Below are 23929 nucleotides of genomic sequence, written 5' to 3'. Positions count from 1 at the left end.
TGTTGCCTTTTATAAGTCATTAATTTTCTGATTGCAGTCTTAATATCTTTGTAATAAAATATGATACAAACCCCTGTAGTTTTTTATTTTTTTTTTGTAAAATAACCTGCGAATAAGATCTATTAGAGCTAATTAATCACAGTTAACATATGTAACATATGTTATCTAACTTAAATTACATATGTTGATTATTTTTAGAGTTATATTACGAAACTTTTATAAAAGTTTGAAAGGATATGCGTCAAACTCCAATCATGAAAGAGTTTTTTTTCTACTTGTGCATTATTATAATATCTTTTCCAGCGATAACTTCTTAAGTAAGGAGTCAAAGTCAGTGAATGTGGGATGATAAATTCAATTCAAGAACACAAACACAAACACAAACAATGAAGCCATGTGTTCACCAAAACCAACCGAGATTGTAGGATACGGTTTTCGTCCCACAGATGAAGAACTTGTCGACTTTTACCTCAAAAACAAGTTGCTCGGTGATGATCCCCGTGTCCACGTGTTGACTGACATAGATCTCTGCGATGTGGAACCTTGGGAAGTACCAGGTAATAATCGAGAACCAAATGAAATCAACACTGTCCTTTTCCTTGCTCTGATCTTTGCTTCAACTTTTATTGTTTCAAACAGCGTTGTTAGCAAAATCAGAAGTACAATTCAAAGACCCAGAATGGTTTTTCTTCAGTCCTGTTGATTTCAAGTATTCAAATAGTAAAAGGGTTAATAGAAGAACCAAGTGTGGGTTCTGGAAACCCACCGGAAAAGACCGTGATGTTAGAACCTGGGACACCAACACTGTAATAGGAACTAAGAAGACTCTTGTTTTCCATAATGGCTCAGCTTCCAAAGGTGTCAAGGCCAACTGGGTTATTCACGAATATCATGCTCTTAACTTTCATCAGGTTCGTATTTCCTTTTCTTTTTAAAGAAATTTTTAACTCTGCTGGGAAATAATCTTTTTACTAAACTATAGTGTGTAGTAGGAGTGTAAATTAGCCGAACCAAGCTCTGAGTATTTGAAGCCTCTGTTTGATGAATTTTAAAATATCTGATGTGATTTATGTGCTTTAATCTTGACTGCGATGAAAATGATTAGTTATAAGACCAGTTTACCGTATATAAGTAATACATATCTTATTGATTGATTTTGTAAGAATGATTCAGATTTAATGTTCATTTCTTAACGATTTTTATTAATTAGTTTATGGCCGAAGCTTTAGGAGAATCTCTATGTGACATACTGGATGTCTTTAATTGAGTCTTTCTATCTAAGAACACTCAAAATTCATCATTAATTTTCTTCCAAGACAGTAAAATTCTTCTGCATACGTCTGCATAATTTTCTTGCCTTTTACCTTTTGTGAACTGTGATCAAATGAATTCGTACTCCAATTTTTGCAGAAGGCTTTTGTTTTATGCCGGTTGATAAAGAAACCTGGGAAAATAACTGAAGAAAACTGATGCAGTGATATGTGATGAAGTTGAATCCAGTATAAACCTGGTTTCTGACTATGAAAATCAGACAACAGCAGAAAGAGTTCCATCTGTAAGCTGAAGCATTTTTCATGAACATATATATATATACACTGTGCCATGCGAAAAATGCAGAGACTTGATACTTGTTTTGTGATTATGTTTACATTTCAGGGAGGTATGTTTACCGGGGTGGAAACAATCTGTGAGGCAACAGATCAAACAGACAAAGGCATCTTGCCAATTGAAGCTTCAATAATTGATGTTGAGCAGTATGAAACATCTTTTCTAAACTCTTCATCATCAATCAATGCCTGTTTTAAAAATGAAAACAATAATACTAAAATTTCATCCAAAAGTATGCAGATTGCATATGACAATATCCAAATTCTAAATGAAAATAGTCAAATTTCATATGGAAATTTACAAACTTCGAAATATCCAAATTTCATCTGAAATTACTCCAATCTCATATGAAAATTCACAAACTTCGATTAAAAGTATCCAGAATCCATATGAAATTCCTGATATTTCATATGGAAATTCACAAACTTCAATTCAAAATACTCAAATTTCATCTGAAATTACTCCAATCTCATGAAAATTCACAAACTTCGATTAAAAGTATCCAGAATCTCTATGAAATTCCTGATATTTCATATGAAAATTCACAAACTTCAATTCGAAATACCCAAATTTCATGTGAAATTACTCCAACTTCATATGAAAATTCACAAACTCCATTTAAAAGTATCCGGAATCCATATGAAATTAGCCAAATTCCACATGAAAATTCGCATATGTCATTTCAAAATATCCAAATTCCATTTGACAATACCCAGATTTCACATGAAAAATTTCAAACTTCATGTGAAAATAACCAGATTCCATTTCAAATTACTCAGACTCCATTTGAAAATAACTCAATTACATTTAAAACTACCCAAATTCCATATAAAAATTCACAGATAACATCTGAAACTGGACAACTTTCATTTGAAACTACGCAAACTCCTTTTGAAACTATACAGAAAGAGGAGTTGCCGAATTCTCATGAGAGTTTAACAATTGATGAAGAAAACATGTTCGGTTTTCTTAATTGCTTCACTCAATCAGAGTCATTGAAAAGAGCATACTACGAAAGCACATGTACAGATGAAGAAGTCGTCCCTAATCAGGTAAATATTTATTTTGCAAAGTCCAAATGATATTGATGATGAGTGTATCTCCCTTCTTTTCTGAACTTTCATGGTTTAGTAAGTTAAAATTGCATTGTGCATTATGGTGATTTGAACTTTTGTCAGATTTCTCACAGTGTATAGAGATCTTCTCCTACATAGACCATAGGACTTGAGAACTACACTTTTTCTTGAGTTTGTGAAATTGTTATATTTGTTTGAGTACTTCAAGAACTGAATTCATCTGTTTATTTTCTTTCAAAACCATTGCAGGATGCTAATATTGAGGATATTCCAACTATGAGTACTGAATATCTTCTTTCAGACAAATACCATTCATCAAAATGGTTTAAAACATCATATGATATTGGACATGGTGACACATGTCTTCTATCTTCTAACCAAGAACCAAATCAAGAAAGTATATGTCAAGATGATTTCTGGGGGAGTGGAGACATCATGTTATGACTCTACAACAAATAAACATTTTGGAGATCAATAGTATTGAAATATCTAATTTTCCTTGCCCTTAAAAGGTCATGGGAAGATCAAAATCCGACAAGATCAAAACATCATGATATTGGACATGGTGAAACATGTCTTGTATTTTCTAACCAAGAACCAAGTCAAGAGAATCAAGAAAGTATATTTCAAGATGATTGCTGAGGAGTGGAGACATCATGTTATGACTCTACAACAAATCAACCTTTTGGAGATCAATAGTGTTGAAATATCTAATTTTCCTTGACCTTAAAAGGTCATGGGAAGATCAAAATCAGACAAGAACAGACAACTTCATATGATGAGAACTAAGAACTTAGTTCCATTAATGGATTAGTGGTACTTAATTATAGGAGTATATGTTATTAGAAGTAACTTACTCTGTAATCGCCACTTTATTACAAATTGTAAAATGACAATAATGCATCAAAATTTAGAAGTATATGTGATATCAAATCTATTAGAAAGTATTGGAAACTGCATGATGGAGTTGTGTATATTTAAGATAGTTGATTGTGTAAGTATGAAGTTTGTGTGGTTATTTTCTATTCAATGGTTAAGAACACATCAGAGGGGTCAAGCTGATAAAAGTTTATGCAGGGTCTCTGCATACTCCTTTGAGCATGTAAATGCATGTTTGTGAATGGTGTACACATATTTGAAGCAAATCTTAACTCTAACTTGCAAATGATAAGCCTTTTTGTCCATGTTATATGTTTTGTTGGCACAGAATTAAGAACGAAAAATACTGGAGTCAAACAAGAGCAGAAAAAAAGTGCAAGAAAGATTGGGGTGAGAGAGGCTCGAACTCTCGACCTCAGGATAACTCAACGAAGCTATGAGACCTACGCGCTAGCCAACTGCGCCACCACCCCTTGATGATTCTTCCGATTTTTTGTTCAAAATAATCAATAATTTTTTTTGTAAAAACTAAAAACAAAATTAACATAAAATTATTGGGGTGAGAGAGGCTCGAACTCTCGACCTCAGGATCACTCAACAAAGCTATGAGACCTACGCGCTAGCCAACTGCGCCACCACCCCGTGTTGTTCATAGGATATTAAATGTTTTAATATATATTATCTATTATTCAATTGTAGCTATAAAATGTTGAACCAGTTAACATAAATTGATTCGGTTTAAGTTTACATTTAATAATCTCATTTATCATAATACATATGTTTAATTAATGGTGCGTTAGTTTTACGATATATTAATATAAAAACCAAATCAGTTACCAGGGTTCTTAAATTTAAGTCAAACTAATTAAGAACTTTACTTTAATTCTTCAAATGTGTCGCACAATCCAATGCATTCATTCTGCTTTTTTCTTCAGTAAATTTATTTACTTCTAAAACACCATTCATAAAGACTAATATCAAAGGTGTGCATTACAACAAGAGAATTTTATTTTTTTTGAAGTACCCTTTCATAACAAGGGAAATTTGACACTATAACTTCAACCCCCACCCTCATAAACTTGAGCATTCAAAATTTACCTTCTAGTTTGAGATTTTCAATTTCAGTTTTGGATTATGTAATATAGAAATTTTATAAAATAGAAAAAAAAGTCGTATAATTTAGAATTTAAAATTTTAATTTTGGAATGTAAAATTTGTATTACAAAATTGTGTATTCCAAATTGTATATTTTGGAATACAAAATAAGAAAAATTACATTTTGGATGGTCCATTTCGCAATACAAATAAAAATATATATTTCAAATTAATTCATAATATATCTTTTAATAAGATAATACATGGAGAGGTACTTTTAATATTTCTCACACCTTATGAAGGGTGTAAGAAGAAAATGTGTAAAAAAAGTTGTCACGAAAGAGAGGTACCGAATTGATTCACCAACAAATAGGAAAATTGCTTTTTCCACCCATCTTTTCTTCCTACATCTCCGTGAGGGTGTAGGAAAAGCCTGATATGTCCATACCTGAATTGTGAAATTTGAAAGCATATTTAGAGTTACACTTACTAAATTCATTAATATGTTTTTCAAAATTTTCGAATTAATCCAGAAATATATTTTAAAATGTACTAATTTTTTTACTATTGGTAAATAAACGGTTATAATATAGTATGATAATTTTTTTACTATTTAATTAATGACTTCCTTTTTATCATGTTTTATTTTATAGTGTTAAGTATCTATTTATTTTGTTACTAACTTGTTTATAATAAAACATAAATATTTTTAACAAGATTTGTTCTAGTAACATCTTTCCGTCTATAGATTTAAATAAGACTTTAAAGAATCCCCCTAATTTTATATAAATTAGTGTTGATGTAAATCAATTTTCTTTAAAGACTTTAAATAAAATTATTTTTTTAAAATTACTTCAATACTAAATATAAATAAAAACATAGATTTATAATAAAATTTTAAATAATTTTCAACTTTCTAATATTTTCCACCGATAATTTAACTATTACTTTATTATAAAATTTATAATCAATCTTTATCAAACTTTTTAATATCTAAATTTTTTCTTCCATTAAGCTTTTCACAGATATCAAATTATATTTTTCAAAATTGCAATTTGTATTTTTTATTCAAATTTGATTTACTTAAGGTAATGAATGTTATAGATATTCATATAGATATGTAGATACAACGATACTTACTTTTACAAGTATAATAATAGAAGCATTTATAACATAACCGTTGTATGGATATAATAGCATAAAGTTAATTTTGTTATGAATTAATGATTGTCCATTGATTTGATACATTTACTCATATGATTCATTACTCTTTATGGTAAATATTTGTATTAACTAAGTTGATTTGTTTCCTTTATGGATTACATATTGTATCTATAAATAGGACTCTTCCTATCAATAATAATAGACAGATGAGTTGCTCCCTATTCTCTCATTCTCTATTCTCTCTTGTTTTTTCTCTTCTCTATTATCTGTCATCATTCTCTATGTTATTAACTTTATTTCATAAGACGTTATCAGCACAATGCTCCAACGAATTGAGGACTAGTGGAAGCTTTTTCTCTTTAATGATAGTGCTATGCGTTCTCAATCCAGGCTCTTTCTAATCCTTTCTCAATTTATAGTTTTACCTTATATTCTTCCTCTCTTATGATAAGAATTGTTTGAATTTATCAATTTTCATCTCTCTCTTATTATTTTTATTATGATGGTGATTATTATTATTATTATTATTATTATTTTGATGATGATTATTATTATTAATATTATTTTTATATGCTAGTTCTAAACACGCGAAACGTTGCAAAATTTAGATTTGTGACCCTTGATACTACAAGGAAGAATTCCTTATATTGGATTTTAAATGTTGAAATACATTTAAGATACAATGGATATTGGGATACCATTAAATAAAGAAATAAAGCATCTAAGCAACTAATTTGCTCATGCGACAAAAATATTGTGAAAAAGGATTCACAAATATTATGAATTTATTTCATGCCTATGTATGGCTGGCTGGACAAAGCAATAAAGCTTTTGATGAAAAATCATGAGATCCGCCTAATTTGCTCCATTCCATAAGTGAATGCAGCAATCAATATTATGAATTTATATCATGTCTTTGTATGGCTGAACAAAGCAATGAGCTTTTGATAAAAAATCATGAAACCTGTCCAAATTGGTTCTGCTCCATTCCCAGAAGTGAATGCAGCAACATTTTATTTATATTTTCATGATCGATCATGATCTTGATTTTGGACATGGTTATAAAGAAAATTTCAAAGACACATTTTGTCACCAGAAGTGGCACGATAATGTGAAAAAAGGAAAAGAAAAATGTGAAAATATTGACAAAAAGATGAAGGTATATATTATCATTACGATGGTAAAGGCCATTTGAGTTGTACTTATTGTACACCAGAGCATCTTACAAATAATGAGAAGAACATAGAAACACAATTTGCTTATGAAGATGGTGATTCTGATTATGGCCATACATCTTGATATTGTTATTTTCTTTGCTAAAGAAAATGGAAGCATTGATCACCTCATTGATTATGAGAGTGTTACAAAAAAATCTCATATTGAAATTTACGTTTATATAAAAAACGAATGTTTGCACTAGTATCAAATGTGTCTTATTGATAGTGCAACAACTTATATAATTCTCAAGAGTAATACATTTTTCTCTTGTTTGATAATGCGAGACATCAATGTTTGTATTATTTATAGTACTACAAATATATTTGAAGACTCTATAAGAGCTATTATACTTCTACCAAGAAGTTGAATAAAAACTTATTAAGTTTCAATGATATTTGTCTAAATGGATATTATATTGAGACAAACAATGAAAAAGATATGAAATATCTTTATATCTCTATGATTGAGTTGAAAAAGAAAGTGTATTGGAGAAATTATCAACATTCTCTTATAGTTTGTACTACAAGTTTATTAGTACAATTTAAATGCATGTCATGGTAAACCAGAAGTTTACAAATCAAAATGATTGCCTTGTTTGACATGATCAGTTATTATGATGCGAAAAAAAAAGGGTTGAAAAACTCATGTGAACACGTTTGAAGCGTGGTAGACCTATTGGTTCCAAAGATAAAAACTCTTGAATGAGAAAAGGGGCTAATATGCAAAATAACCTAATCGAAAAAGTTGAAATCCCAAAAGATTCATTTGACATAATTAATGATTTGGTTCCAGAAGAACCTCAGGTACCTGAAATGGTTGAAAATGATGAGATCTCAATAAATTATGTCATGAATCATATAATATGGAACCAAAATGAAGTTAACATTGACGAAACTTTTACTTATAACATAGCGATGAATGCTATGAATGACAATGAGGATCAATAAGCAATGATCATTGAAGATTGTCGGCAAAGAAAAGATTGGCCAAAAATGAAAATATGCAAAGAAGCATAATTATATTTGTTTGCTAAACGAAAGGTTTTTGAACATATAGTTCGCACACCTAAAGTTATGAAACTCGTTGGGTACATATGGATTTTTGCGCAAAAATCAAATTAAAAATGATGAAATTGTTAGATACAAAGCATAATTGGTTGCTCAAGGTTATTCACAAAACCTTGTATTGATTAGTGAAAAAACATGTTCACTAGTATTGGATGCAACAACATTGCAATATTCGATTATCCTAGTTGCACAACAAGGTTTGCATTTACATCTAATGGATGATGTTACAACCTATTCGTACGGTTCTTTTGAGAATTATATTTATATGAAAATCCCTGAAGGATTTTATTTGCCCAACAAGACAAATTCTAAAAAGGGTTATTCAATAAAATTGAACATGCTCTTTTATTGATTAAAGTAAGGATGTGTGTGGTATAACCATCTTATTGAGTTCTTATTAAAATAAGGATATGGAAATGATCCTTTTTGTCTTTGTATTTCTATGAAAATATTAGAAAATCAATTTTTCATAATTATTGTTTATGTAGATGACATAAACATCGTTGAAACTACTAATGAGCTCACAAGGCAATTGAAAGAATTTGAGATGAATGATCTTTGAAGGGCAAAGTCTTGTTTGAAATTAGAAATTGAGTATTTAAATAAAAGTATTTTTATACATCATGAGGCTTATATGATTAAGGTGCTTAAAATGTTCTAAATGGACAAGTCATGTCCATTATGCACTCCAATAGTTGTGAGGTCGTTAGATATTGATAAAGACTATTCTTAGACCTCAAGAAAATGATGAAGATCTTCTTGGTCTAGAAGCACCATATCTTAGTGTCATAGAAACACTAATGTATCTTGCGAATTATACTCGATCTAATATTGCATTTGCTATAAATTTGTTAAGCAAGATATAATTCTTCAACTACAAGAAGAAAATGGTTTGGAGTAAAACATATACTTCGTTACTTTAAGGGTACTACGAATATGAGCTTATTCCATCCAAATGATTCAGATTCAGACCAATGGGTTATGGATATGCATGTTATTTTACATATTCTTACAATGTCACAATGGTTGATCACAAACAAGATGTTTGTTCACATGTGGTAGCACAATGGTTTCATGAAGGTATATGAAATAAACCATAGTAGCAACATCGTCTAATCATACAAAATTACGAGGAAAGTTGTGAATATGTTTGGTTAAGGTTTATAATTCAACATGTGCAAGAAACTTGTGACTATCCCCGAGAAAGATGGAATCAACAACCATATATGAAGACAATAATGTATTGTTCAATTGAAAGGATGATATAGATATCCAAAAATTCGTTCATCTGAAAATATGACAAGTCTATTTGTAAAGTTTTTGCCAAGAAAAACTTTTGAGCAAATGACTCACAAATTCGGACTCTGTCACCTTAATGATGTAAGTTTACATGAGGGGGAGAAATAGAACATGTGATGAACAATATTGTATTAAAGAATACAAAATGTTGTACTCTTTTTCCTTCACTAGGTTTTTTATCCCAATGGGTTTTTCCTAGTAAGGTTTTAACGATGCACATTCTTTATCAATTTATCAATGTACACTCAAGGGAGAGTGTTATGAATTAATGATTGTCCATTGATTTGATACATTTACTCATATGATTCATTACTCTTTATGGTAAATATTTGTATTAACTAAGTTGATTTGTTTCCTTTATGGATTACATATTGTATCTATAAATAGGACTCTTCCTATCAATAATAATAGACAGATGAGTTGCTCCCTATTCTCTCATTCTCTATTCTCTCTTGTTTTTTCTCTTCTCTATTATCTGTCATCATTCTCTATGTTATTAACTTTATTTCATAACAAATTTAACATATTTAAATTAAAAAAAATTTTAGCTACTAGCCTATATATATACACGCTAGTAGCTAAAAATAATTCATTTATTTTATTGAAAATATTATTTATCAATTATAAATCGATAATAAAATTAAAAAGACATAAATCTATAATCTAATTCTAAATATTCATTTTAATTTTTCAATATTTTCCTAACCAATAACTTTATGAATAAGATAACTATATATGAAAATAAAAATTACAAATGACTAATCGTAAGTATGTATAAATATAACTGCCACAATAATCGTACTTACACTCTTAATAAACAAATAATTGAAATACTTACATCCTATATGCATCCTGAAATATATTATTTATGTCCACTATCCTGAAATATGTGTTTTATATCATTATGAAATTTATCATATATGTTAATGGACAGAAGAATAAGTTTATTACTCAATAAAAAAAACAAGATTAATTGCTTTTATATAATACAGTACTTTTGTACATTGCAAAAAGTGATCACTTCACCCTAATTGACAAAGGATTGTTAATCCTTTTTTTTTAATAAAATTAAAACATTTTTAACAAAATAACTAATAATTGATAGAAAAATACAAATCATTATTTTCTCAAATAAAACAAGTGATGAAATTTGAAACACAGCTCTTTGAAAACTAAATTCCAGCTAATTTCCTACAAAGAAAAAAAAAATCTACCCTTTGATTTCTTTGTTTTAATGAAATAATTTTTTTTATTCTCTGTGATGAATAAATGGTACATTGCATTATGGTAGCTCATTCAATACCTTTTCTGCAAAATTGTGGCTACCATTCATTCTCGGTCCCCTCATATAAAACCACGTACTTCCTTCAAGTCAACCATGCATTGCATTGCATTGCATCATCAAATCTTATCACATAAAAAAAACCTCTACAACACTGCAAATTTCTCATTAATTGTACAATAACTTTAAATGCATTTTCACTATTATCAGTTTCCTCATTCACATTTTACCTTGTTATTGATTTTCCCACCACCCAAAAGTTGCAGTGGCACCCCGAGACAAGAATAACACATTTGGATCAGAGTTCTCGAACGCAATGCTTATGAGAAATTGAAAAGTTGTGTATAGAGGGTTCTAAATTTTGCTTTTCCATAATTTTGTTCTCTCTGCCGTACAATTTTTTTGCTTCCAAAACATTGCTCTGTCTCATCAACCATTAGTGCATTACCTAACTAGAAAACGTCATTTATACAATTTCCACATGCACCTGTTCCATATATAATAGTACTAATTGTAAAAAATATATATATAAAATCCACACACACATACACATGCACTGCAACCGAGAGCCATGAGTCTGAGACCACATCCCAAAGTAACAACATGGGTGCCACTAAAGAAACTTCGTACACATTACATTCTCTTGTTCCTTTCAAATTTGGTGCAATAAAACGAAAACAGACAAAAGGAAAGAACAAGACATGTGGAGGCTAGCTAGCAAACCCTTCTCACACATATACTTGTAATGTAATAGCTTCAAACTTTCTACCTTTCCCCTTTAGCTTACGTTTTCAGAAAGCAGCCATTGTTGACTATCAGATTCTTTCAAACTGCAAGTCACGACACTTCTTATGCCTTTGTCCAAACACGTTTTAGAAATTTTCTATAAAAACTTTCACAATCTGTGTTATGTTGTGTTATGTTGTGTTGCCACCGTTACATGTGAGCGAAGAAAAAAGAAAAACCTAACTCAAACAAAAACCATGTTGATGAAAAAGGTCGATTATTTTTACATTGGAAAGTAAGGGAAAGGGAGAAGAAAGATGATTTGGTTTGGTTTGGTTTATTTTGTTCTCTCTCTGGTCCTCTCTATCTTCTTTTTTGGGGTGCATGGTCCTCAATCGAAATCAATGTGCATGCATCTGATCTGTTAACTTATCATCTCGGGAAACATAGAAAGCCCCAGCAAAAACTTATACCCAAAGGATCTGTCACTTTTTCGGGTTCACTTCGTCCTGGTCACTCCCATGATCTTCACCTTCACTCTCTCTCTCTGGTCCTGCACCACCACCACCATCTTCTTTCAAACACAAAAAGATTTCCTCAAGATTTTTCCCTTTTCCTATGATGCCTTTGTCCTTAGGTTATTAATTCATGATTACAGATCAGTGTTAATCATAGGTTGTTAATATCTTCATCACAGGTTGTTAATAAATTTGGTCCAAATGAATTTATTTGATTATTATATAAAGTTGGTGGTAGCTTTAAAAGTACTTGCATAAATCTTCTTTAGTTTTAGGGCTTTGAAAGTTACTGTAACAAGCATCAGCATTAGAATCAGACGGTGTGTATATATATATATATCCAAAAGAAAATCTAGCCCTAAAGTTGATCTTGCGAATAATTATTGAAAAAGATATACATTAAACCAACGAGTCTCACTTTCATAGAAAGGACTAAGAAATCCTTGACTGAAAAAATAAAAGAAAATAAAGATTCCTTTTTCCAGCTTGAAACTGATAAAAATGAAAACACGAATAGTTGTGTTGTTTAGAATATAGAAGAGTGGGAAAAAAACAAAAGAAGTTGTGTAGATGTGTATTTGAAGTGGTCCATTGAGGTTTGAGTACAATTACAATGATTTGGATTGATCACTGGTGTGCACTGCATGCGTCCAATGATCCGATTTACAGTTAATAAATGGAAGGCCACGCCATGGGAGGTAAAAGGTGAAGAACTTCTGCTGACTTTACGGTACAATCTACTTTATGATCATCGTCGTAAATATTATTAATAATGCAACCTCACACCTTCCTCTTAATTACCCTATATACACCCTACTTTTCTAGGGTGGGGCACCTTTCATTTCATTTCATTTTCAGTTTCATTTCAGATCTTCTTCATCTTCTCCTTCTCCCGATGCAAACCCATTACCACTTTCAATGGGGTAATGCTTCTTTCACCATTTGCCTCTAATAGAATTTTTCTCATCCAATAACCTAATTAGTTTTTCTCAACAAGATTGCGACTTCTCATCCCTTCTCTCCATTTTTCCATATATGCTTTCAGCTTGTCTTTTTTATCTCTGGGTTATACTATATTTTTAATTGTTCTCTATATGAAAAAGTGTGAAAACTACTTAAAAAATGACATCATGTTATAAATAAAAGAAAATTATTAAAATTTAATAGTCAAAATATTATTGTTCATTTTATAAAATTCATATATAATTAATAATAGATCTCTTATGTAACAATAAACTAATTCTCTATTTGTTTTATCAAAGTAATTAACATTAATTCAAACTTTATATTATATAATATATAATATATAATATAATACATAATGAGATCTAAAACTAGTCCTACATATATAATATATAATGACAATCCAAAATGAAATTTTGTCAGTAATTTATGTATGAACTCTTTTTTTTTTTTTTTTCTAGTTAGTTCTAGAAACAACTAAAATTCAAATGTTATATTTACCCCGACTCTAACATTTTTGGTAAGGTTAAATAATCTTATATTTATTTATTTATTACTATGCACATAATTATTAAGATTCTTTTATTAGAAATATCGGCCTGTCAATAGTTTTTTTTTTTTTAACCTATTCACACTTTTACGTGTTGATTTTCAGTCTATGTTGATAATCATAGATTTTTTTTTCCTTAAAAAAGGTTTATATATATAATCCTTGTTTTGCGGATCAAATTTTAAATTTTATCTCAAGCATAGAGGAAATCATTGACTTTGATTCTGTATTTCTTAAATACCCCAATTCTAGTTTCAAAAGTTAATTCCATTAACTTAAAGTGTTGACTGTTTAACAGTTCTCATAATTAACTAAATCTCAAACCACTCTTTGCCGCCTAAATTTTTTGTTTTCATTAAGGTGGTATGTATGATTGATGTGGAAAATTGATAAAATGGTCAGCACTTGTTTTTGAAATTAAATTCGAAAGACTATATTTGTAGATAGTTCAATGAATTTTATTTTATTTTAAAATACAAATGTTTCAATATAACTATACAATCTTTAAGAACATGTAAGTAAAATACAACTTTTTTTATCAGAAAAACAAATATATTGAAAATAAAATATTGCTATTATTTATATTTAAACCTAACAAAATGATCACCATAACATAAAAAAAAATAAAAAATAATGAGACTAAAGTTTTACAACAATGTGCATTTACTAAAAATAATTATCCAAAATTCATATTATATATATATATATATATATATATATATATATATATATATATATATATATATATTAACATAGTTAATTTAGGGATAAAAATTGTTCGTTTCTAATAAGAAAATCTTTTGGAGAGGACACTTTATTTATCTTTAAGAACTTTATCTATCTCTTTATATCCTAAGCACCTTTTACTATTTTAATTTTGACTATTTTGAGGATTAATTTGATTTTTGTTACTTGAAAAGGATGTTTACTTTCTATAAAAAAGAGAAAGAGATTTTCATGAAAGCTTATAATAAATCAGTAAATTTTAATACACAACATTTTCAAATGTAAATCATGTTACATGAGTACATATTTGATTAATTCTCGTTAGTCTACAAATTATTTTTTATTTTTGACATTTAAACATGAAATCAAAGAGATGCTAAATTGAGGAAATATACGTTCATTGTTTTCATATTTTAGTTTCTTGGGCATGTATTACCTTGGATATATATATATATATATATATATATATATATATATATATATATATATATATATATATATATATATATAATTATCTACTTTTAGTGTTTACAGACCATTCTTTATTCTGGTTAAAATAGATTTTTTTTAAAACTCCCATCTCAAGCTAGACACTTAGGATACTATTTTTTATTTTTTTTCCCAGAGAACTGACATATATGATGAAACTTACTTTAAGTTAAAACAAAATTTTGGGGTAATGCCAAAACTTTAAATTTCTGTCTATGATTAGAAACATATATAATATAATTTCTATGACTTTAAGATGACATTTCATATTAAAAAAAACAAATTAAACCAATTTTCTTGCTCATATAGCTGAGTTAATCATGTATGCATTCAAATCAAAGCTATTCACTTCTGCTATTCTCGTAGTGCAGATGGTAAAAAAATACACATATATGTAATTCTTCAATTTCTTTTCATCATTATATATATACATCAATTTAAAATTATTTTTATCAAGCAAATTTTGCTAATTAACGATTATATTTTTTTAACTAAGAACACAAAAAAAAATAAAAAATCAAAGCAATATTCATGCAGTAAACATCATAGATTTAAGTAATTTATGCAAAAACTACCTTTAATGTAAAATGTGTTAAAATTTACTTCACGTATATATTAATATTTAATTTTGTAATCAAATTTAGCTGTTGTTAGCGCATATATATATATATATATATATATATATATATATATATATATATATATATTATTAATTTCACATTATTAGTTACACTATTGATAAATTTTATTAAAACAACTTTGTTTATAAATATCTTTTAAATAGATGACATAAGAAAATAACCAAACTTATGGAAAATTAAAACTATTTATGATTAGTGACAGAGAACTTATATGACTTATATATAATTTTAGGTTTAATTATTGCTATATATAATTGTGCATGTGTTAAATTAAAGGAAAAAAAAAAAGATCATATTTAGTTAAGAAAAAAAACTTTCAGATGAAATGTTATATATTTTGTTGCTATTGTTAACAACAGAAATGTATGAATAATCACAACAGCCTTAATCATTTTACCATGTTGCTTTGGAATTTGGATTCCAAAAAATAAATATTCAGCCTCTCCAAATATTCACACGCTTAAATCTCAAGCTCTAACATTTTTAAGGATTCATTATATATTATTTTATTCCTGAAATATTAATCAGTTTCATAGAAGATGTATGAAGAAACCAATTTTCAACTTTGAATAGGGTGTTGTTTTCTTTTCTTTTTTTTTCTTTTTTAAACAGTCAGGACATATTCATTGCAGCATCATATTTAAGATTATTATATATGTTTAAAATATGGATCTTATTCTTAATTGAAATATACTGGCATAATATAAAATTTAAGACAACTAAATTTAAATCACACTTTACCATAAGAATAAAATAATATATTTTTATCATAAAAACCTATTATCTTTCTTTCACCTACTAAATAGTACAGTAATTAAAATAAGTTTTCTAACACTTGTACATTAAAGTAAAAATTGAAAAAAAAATCAAAAGTAATTTGGTAGAGTAAAACTTTGACCTAATCAAATGACTTTCAATGAAAAAAAATGGTCTTAATAAAGTATAATTATTAGAGGGATGAAAGATAAATATGTGAATGTGACTTTAGCTAATATTAACAGTGTTGAGATTATCAGGTAAAAGTTAAAAAATAATTGTAAATGTATTTGGTCAAATAAAAAAAAAATCTTAAAATTATGTACTTTTAATGGTTTGCGATGTATTTAAGATGACCTTTTTTATTATAAAAAAATATATAATAATTTTAACAGGACTCAAGAAAAAAAATGTAAAAGGTTATATATAGTAAAAGGTAAGACTAGTTATACTAAACATTAAGAAATAATTATTTCTTGTGTTATGTTTTAGAATTAACTTTTGAAAGGCACAGAAAATACCATTATTAAGCACAAATAAGTATGCTTCTATTGCATGAAACTTTCATATTACAGGAGTAGCATGTGAAGAAATTTAATGGTTTTGAAGTTTTACTTTTAAACCAACAAAACTGGTCCAAGTATTCTTAAATTTACTACACTTACATCACATTTATCTGTCACTGCAAATTTATTTTCCCATCTATACCTGATTTTATGCAATAACTGCATTAATAATAAAATGATATAAATAATAAATTAATGGAAGTACTTTATTTAATGTAAGTATTGTAACAATGTACTAAAAATTAATAATGCATGACCAGAAACTCAACTAATACATTATGTATGTTGATATAGTGCATGACATTCCAAATTGTTCATATTTATATATAAGAGAGTGAATGAAGCCACCCTTATAACAGCCAACTATGCTCAGTAAAATTTAAATACAGGGAGCCAGATTATTAATTTACCATTAATGTGAAGGTGATTTTGCCTTCTGTTTTTTCAATCCCACACCCTTCAATACTTTATTTTATTCAACATGTATAATTTCATTGAAATAAATACCTATCACAAGTTCAGTATAACATCTAAATTACTTCCTAACAACAGTGAGGTTAAATGACTAGAAAAGTGCACTTCCAAGTTTAAAACATGATGAACCACTAAATCAACCAGGAACAGGGAAATGATCATTATCTACATTAGTTTTTTATGATGATTATATGCATGCATATATGTTGATAACTTCTTGAGAGAGTTATCAAGCCAATATCTGTTTTTCTGCCAAATTGAACATTATATCATGTTTTTTGACTTAAACATTAGTGATTGAACACTTTTTGTGACCTAGCTGATATATATAAATTGTGTACTCAGAAAAACTGTACCTTGGTTAAATGTTTCTAAAATCTGACTGAAATGGTAGGTGTGAGAGTCCTTATATCATAAGATCTGATTTCAGTGATTTGGTGGAGCTTCTATCTTTCCTTCTGCATAAAATGCATAAGTGACAAACATTAACTTGTTAACTAAAAGTGGATATAGAACTAATTACATTGACATTAATACTGCAGTATAACTGAGAAAGAGAAACATTAATTGCTTTATAACACATTGTATCTTGGGATGATGCAATTCCCAAAACAATGATAACCTTCACGTTGCTAAGAAACAATGTTCATACTATATCATTATATGATCAATATAAAGTCGTGGTTTTATGATTAAACAAGAAACCTAATCCTAGCTAGGGAATAATTAAGCCCTTGAATTTATGGATAACTTTAATCAACCTATGACTCTAGGAGGCTCTTAATTATTAACATAAGGTATATGTATTTCATGCATGTATATGTATGAAGCATATATAAAGCTCTTGAATCCCAAATCTTCCTTGGAAAATGAGATATGATTACAAAAGTCACCTGCATATTGTTACCTCATGACCAAAAAACTAATATATTAATATATGTTAGTGTCTTTCTTTCTTAATATCGTTTTATTTCCTTATCTAATAACTTGATGTCTGCAAGATCATAAGCAAAGATGACAACATAATACAATAATATATATCAAAGAAAAGAATAAAGATTTTTGATGTTTGATTTGCCTAGTTTTATATATCCTGAGTAACTTTTACTGATTTTTCTTGTTGGTTTTGGAAGCATTTGAAATGAAGTAGATCGTCCCAAAAAGGTTTCATTTCTAGTCTCTTTCAGTCTTTAAATTCCAGCAGTGACAAGGATTCTTCCAAGGCTTTTGATGGTTCATGGAAATTGACTTTACCCTAAAGGATCTGAGATACTCCTATATATATTTTAATAGAAAAGCATCACATTCAAGTCTGTGTAGCCAAAAGAAAGGTTCTGCTCCTATATATGTCTAGTCTCGCTTACTGTTCATCTTACTGTCCTATATGTGTTGCTTTTGCTTTCCCATTTCACACCACATTCCATTTGATATCTCCTTTTTATGCCTTCAACACTGTATTTTGCATTCAATGCCACTCTAATATTTTCAACCATCTATATACTACTGGTTTCTATGAGTCAACTACTCCAAATAAACTTGGACAAAATATATAAATAGTAAAATGAGAAGGCCTTGCATCATTTTGTAAACCTAGAGCAAAGTGCATCAATCTGCCCCATCAGTTCTTCACACACAACACAGGATGAATCAAAATGATGAGTTTTGTGTTTTCTTTTCCTGGCATATGTTTTATATCTGTCATATAATATGAAGTTTTCAGGCACACAAAATCAGAGAGAGAAGAAGATATAAGCTAATAATTTATCACCTGGATCGTCAAAGTAAAGCTCTTTGATTCACTGTCCAAAAGCCTTAGCTGTAATGTAATTATTACAATATCTGTGACAAATCCAAAAAATGTATATAATTAGTAACGAGTGAGTTTGATTTTCAACTGTCGACAGTAACAAGACTGTTACAAAGACTAATTAAGCATCACATATCACATGAGGAATCTAAATCCATAAAAGTCTAAAGGCTGCATATGTTAAATTAAGATAAGAATCATAGATGAAAGGCAAAACATTGAAATAAGCATCAGAATCAGGCTACTTACTCTTTAAGGCATGAGTAAATGGGGACAAACCACTCCAATTTTTTCATTTTCCCAATATCACTTTGTGTGCAGTGCTAATCCAGACAAGAAGGCGGCTGATGAATAGGAGAAGTTACAAAAGCATATCAGCAGAAAATACAAATAAAAAAAAGGTATTAGTAAGTAGCAATGTGGAGGGATATAGAGGTAAAACAATAGAGGGAAGAGGGTTAGTAGTCATTGATAAATATAATGAATAAATTATTTATGGTAACTACAGCATAGTAAGTGGAAAAAGGTAATGAAATTGGATGAAGGGAGGAGGAATAAGATCAGAAAAAATTACCCTTTTACAGCTGTACAACTTTCTGCACTTTATCTGCAAAGCTAAAATGCCTAACTAAGCAGCAGGAGCAGAAGCAGCAGTGTGTTGAACGACATCAACCCAACAAGGCTAACAGAAACATTAGAGGAAAGAAGAAAGCAACAAGCTTTTCTGTGTATCATTAAATGCAGTAAACGGAAAGAGAGAGAGAACAGTGTTGAAGCAATATTAAAATAGAAAGAGCAAAAATATATAAATATATATATATATATATATATATATATATATATACTATAATATTATTAATAAATAATAATATAATATATATATATTTGTGTTGTACTATACACAATTGAAAAAGGTCTAAACGTAATTGATCTCCATATGGATTTCATTTCCCTCTTTAGGTTGTGAAACGATGGATATTCCATTTCTTCAGGGCCCAAATCCCAAGCTAATTAATTCATTGAGCAGTTCTAAACGTACTAAAGACTCCAAAACGTGCAAAAGCTAAAAACTAATTACTGATCAAAAGAAGAAGCAGAAGAACAAGAAAGTCTGGGAGCCTTTTCTTTCCTTTGTAGCTGATGAAAGAAACAAAAGAGAAAGGGAAAAAAAAATTTAAAATATAATAAAAATGCTGCAAAAGAAAGTGTAGCTAGCCCAGGTGACTTTAGATCAAACTCGTATCTTCTTGATTATTTGTTTCTTGATCAATTTGTTTATCACTGCCGGTATTGCAAAGAAGGATCCAGATCAAAAAGCATTGAAGGTTGTTGTTGTTGTTCCCCTCTCTGATCCCCAAACCTTGCCGATGATGGTGATGAAAGTGAGTCTTCCCTCAAAAGCTGAAGAGGTGGTAGTGAAGAAGAGGGAGGTGAATTGGAATTAGCCATTGTCGCATGTGCCATTGAAGATGAGGACAATAAGCTGAAGCAGTTGGGGTCTTCTGATGTTGAAGAAGCACATTCCATATTCACCCCAAACAGCCTAAGTCTTTTCCCTGCAGTGCTAGGACTTGTGCTAGTACTAGAACCACCATGGTGGTGGTGGTGGAGATGATGGTGGTGGTGAGCAACCGGAACAGAATCAATGATTATAGGAGTATGAGAAGAAACATTCCCCCCCTCTTGTTGTTGTTGTTGTCTTGTGTTCAAGGTTTGGTGATCGGCGAATGGCATTGGTGGGGGGGTAGACCTGAGGTAATAGACGGAGCCAGATCCTGAACTACTCATGTCATGATAGTTGTAGTGATGAGTTCCATTTCCTCCAGCAGCAGCAGCAGCACCTTGCAATTGGTGATGAAAGGGATGGTGATGTTGATGATACATGGTGTTGTTGTAATTGAGGTGTTGGTTCAAATGGTCATGGTGGCGTGGTGGGTTGGGAGAGGGGAGGGAGTAGAATCTGCCAGTGGCACCCCATCTGATGAAGTGAGGCTGATTGGGAAGGAAGAAAGGTGTGAAAAGGGAGGCTGAAGGGTCAGGGCCATGATGGTGATGGTGATCGGGCCTTCTCCTCCAATCTATGTACAACCTATGCCTATACAACTCCCCTACACCTCGCTGGAAGGACACAATGTCACCGGCATCAAGCTTCTTCTCCTTCACAAAACGGCTCCAGCCTTTGGTCATCACATAGCTCTGGCTGCTGTTCCAATAGGAGTACCTGAACCTCCATAACTTACCATTCCTGTCCTCAAAATTTAGCAGCAGCCCCTTCTCATTGGCCGAGGAATCAAGAGGGAAATACTTCTCAGCGTGCTGCTTTGGTATCACCAACCGGTTCAGCTTACCCACATCACTCGGCGTCACAACTTTGTCAAACATGTGCTCCTTCTCAGAAGGCTGCTGCAGGTTGCTAACGTTAGCATCGGCAGAAGAACTAGCAGTTGCATGATGAGGAAACACAGAAGAAGCAGCACCACCTCCTGATCCCTGCAAATTCCCCTCATCCTTGCTGCCCCCCAGTGTCAAGTCCATGAAATCTAGCTGCTTCGTTGTGTGGTGGTGATGATGATTATGATGATTGGTGATGATGAAATTGGAAGCTGCTGCATCCTGGTGTTGGTGTAACAACCCTAACCCAGATGATGAATTGTGAGATTCAGTGGTCTCTGGAGACTGAAGATGATGATCATGATCATGAATATTCATCCCCAGCCATGGATTTTGTTGGTGAGGAATATTTATTACATGATGATGGTGATGAGGACGTGCAGCAGAAGTAGTAGAAGTATAATTTGATATTGAAGGAGCAGGAGATAAAGACAAAGAGGGAGAAGAAAAGGGGTAGTGGTGCTTACTGCTGCTTTCTTCTCTCGTCACGATTTCTTCTGCTGTTTCCTCTTCCTCCTCCTCCTCTCTGCTATCGGAATACCCTTTCACTTCTTGCATCAACTCCATAAAATTACACACTGACCCCACCTTCAATTCTGCTAATTACAGCCTCTGGATCTCACCAAATTAAACAATGTCACCAAATAATTGAAAAAATATGAAATCATAAAAGAAGACAACAAGAACAAGAAGAACAAGAGGAGAGGAGAAGGAAGAGAAGGAAAAAGAAGTAAAGGAGAAAATAAAAAAAAAATAAAAATGCAAAATTTAGAGTCTGGAAATTGACAAGATTATATATATATATATATATATATATATATATATATATATATATACAAGAAATAAATATATAGTTGGAGAGCTAAGAAGATATTTGAGTAGGCAGATAGATATGTGAGGCTGTGAAGAAAACAAAGAAAAGCAGGTGGTTATTTAGTACTAGAAGAGAATTGTAAGAGTCGGTGCCTTCATATTTGACCATGAGGCATCAAACCCTAAAGAAAGAGAAGGCATGGAGGATTCAAAACGGGGTTATTGTTGACCTAAACAGCTGAAGAATATGTTAGAGAGATGGAGATGGGAAAGAGGGTGATGTGAGTTTTAGCTAACACAAGTGTGTAGTTACCTCAAAGGAAGCTTCTTTACAAGTAACAAAAAAGAACCAAAAATATTTGTTGCAACCCAGTTTTATTCTTAAACACATCAACAACAACAACAACAGAGAGAAAAAAAGAAAAAAAGAGAGAAGGGGAAAGAAAAGAGGGTTACTACACTTACGTGGGGGGCCCATGAATAATGTGCGTATTGGGGTCATGTGAGCAAGTAGTCATTTTCATGATATTTGGGATAACAATAATAATAATCTGTACAATATATGCTTCCGGTTCTACACTAAAAGGCCACTTGTTTCCAGAAGCAAAGACCTCCACTTTGTTAAATCTCATCCCTCCCCATTTTTTTTTTTTAGTTTCTCAAAATTATTTAATGTGGAAAAGGGAAAGGATATCTATGACAAGTTGTTGTTACTAGACAGAAGAGAAGTAGAGGGAGACACAACACAACACAACACAACACAATGCAGTGCCAACGGTGTAGTAGAGGAGAGAGAAACAGAGAGAGTGCACAGTGTTAGGTTGATTTGAGTTTCTCTTTTTTTTGACTTTTGGTGCCATTCATCGTGTGCTCTCTCTCTTCTCTCTCTTCTGGTCCCTCCCACTTTCATACCCATAATTTTTTTCACAATTACAACACTGTCAAATGTACATGTTTCATAACAAAACATCAGTTTAACTTTTAATAATGTTTTTTTTTTCATGGTTTTTTTTTTACCACTAAACATGAGAATCTAATAGCTCTTTCTTTTTTCCTTCATTCTCATTGAATTATCATTTCATTTTCTCAGCTACTGCCTCCTATGCAACCATAGATATGATTCCCTCTTCAATATTCCTCAACTGTATAAATTTAAGGGAAAAATAAATATATTCCAGACCAATAACTTTTTCTTCAAAACCTCCAACTCCCGAGCTCAGTCATAATTTAATGTCCCGGATCCCAAAAAACATGCCAAATATCACCTTTTAGTTCTTTCTGGCTTTTAATTATATTACTTCTTCCTTATTGTCATTATCATCACGTATGCATAATTTATTTTCCTTTCCAATTTCTTCTCTGCATAAACTTTTCCATATACATCCATTTTATTACTTCTTCACACCACCTCAACTTTCGTTCTTATAAATTCGCCTTTATTGTTGTAAGGGAAAGTGGTGAACCAAAACGAACCTACTTCTGTTATGTTATGAAATATACTCATGTAAGAAAAAGAAGACAACATTCTTGATTCAATTATTGTTTTTTTTTAACTGATAAAAAAAATACAATTTTCATGTCGTATTTTATGAGCTTATGAAATTTATATTTTTTCTAGGAAAGGGATTTTTTGGTTTTTGTTAATGTTTAATTAATAATTCGACTAATTTTGAATATGACAGTCTATATATTAATTTAATTTAAAATAAATAAATACACACTATAACAAAAATTACTTTAGATGACAGCATAAAATTGTGATATAAATTATAAAAACCGTGGTCTAAATATTAGACCACAGTTTTGTAGGCGTAGTATATG

The 23929-nt window shown here is 30.4% G+C and overlaps 1 protein-coding gene, 1 long non-coding RNA gene, 2 other non-coding genes and 1 pseudogene across 7 annotated transcripts; 1 reads left to right on the top strand and 4 right to left on the bottom strand.

Annotated features, from left to right (window-relative positions):
* Nucleotides 1-255: 255 nt before the first annotated feature.
* Nucleotides 256-3685, top strand: LOC114167597 (protein NTM1-like 9; annotated as a pseudogene). The gene is made up of 4 exons (XR_014985337.1): nucleotides 256-557; nucleotides 640-911; nucleotides 1411-1555; nucleotides 1657-3685. The product of XR_014985337.1 is annotated as a protein NTM1-like 9 (transcript).
* Nucleotides 3686-3949: 264 nt separating this feature from the next.
* On the bottom strand, nucleotides 3950-4036 carry TRNAM-CAU (transfer RNA methionine (anticodon CAU)). The gene is given in 2 exon segments: nucleotides 3950-3985; nucleotides 3999-4036. It is a non-coding gene; the product is annotated as a tRNA-Met (tRNA).
* An 82-nt stretch (nucleotides 4037-4118) lies between these two features.
* Nucleotides 4119-4205, bottom strand: TRNAM-CAU (transfer RNA methionine (anticodon CAU)). Its single transcript is given in 2 exon segments — nucleotides 4119-4154; nucleotides 4168-4205. It is a non-coding gene; the product is annotated as a tRNA-Met (tRNA).
* A 12055-nt stretch (nucleotides 4206-16260) lies between these two features.
* Nucleotides 16261-19569, bottom strand: LOC114167569 (uncharacterized). Of its 2 annotated transcripts, XR_003600266.2 has the most exons (5): nucleotides 19479-19569; nucleotides 19154-19248; nucleotides 18866-18936; nucleotides 17454-17555; nucleotides 16261-16782 (listed from the first exon to the last, which is right to left on the bottom strand). It is a non-coding gene; the product is annotated as an uncharacterized LOC114167569 (long non-coding RNA). The 2 variants fall into 2 exon arrangements; XR_003600265.2 differs by lacking the exon at nucleotides 16261-16782 and having other exon boundaries at nucleotides 16922-17555; nucleotides 19479-19565.
* Nucleotides 19570-19821: 252 nt separating this feature from the next.
* LOC114166081 (uncharacterized) lies at nucleotides 19822-22556 on the bottom strand. Of its 2 annotated transcripts, XM_028050737.2 has the most exons (3): nucleotides 22422-22556; nucleotides 21763-21907; nucleotides 19822-21537 (listed from the first exon to the last, which is right to left on the bottom strand). In XM_028050737.2, the coding sequence occupies exons 2-3, from the start codon at nucleotides 21860-21862 to the stop codon at nucleotides 20183-20185; spliced, it is 1455 nt and encodes a 484-aa protein (XP_027906538.1). In that variant the 5' UTR covers nucleotides 21863-21907; nucleotides 22422-22556; the 3' UTR covers nucleotides 19822-20182. The 2 variants fall into 2 exon arrangements, with proteins under 2 accessions (XP_027906538.1, XP_027906536.1); XM_028050735.2 differs by having other exon boundaries at nucleotides 19822-21907.
* Between the last annotated feature and the right edge of the window lie 1373 nt (nucleotides 22557-23929).

The sequence above is a fragment of the Vigna unguiculata genome, chromosome 10 (assembly GCF_037176805.1).
Source record: "Vigna unguiculata cultivar grain cowpea cultivar isolate G323 ecotype 2 chromosome 10, ASM3717680v1, whole genome shotgun sequence".
Taxonomy (NCBI): Eukaryota; Viridiplantae; Streptophyta; class Magnoliopsida; order Fabales; family Fabaceae; genus Vigna; species Vigna unguiculata.
Note: the sequence above shows the minus strand (reverse complement) of the source record. Positions and strands in the feature narration are given on the sequence as shown.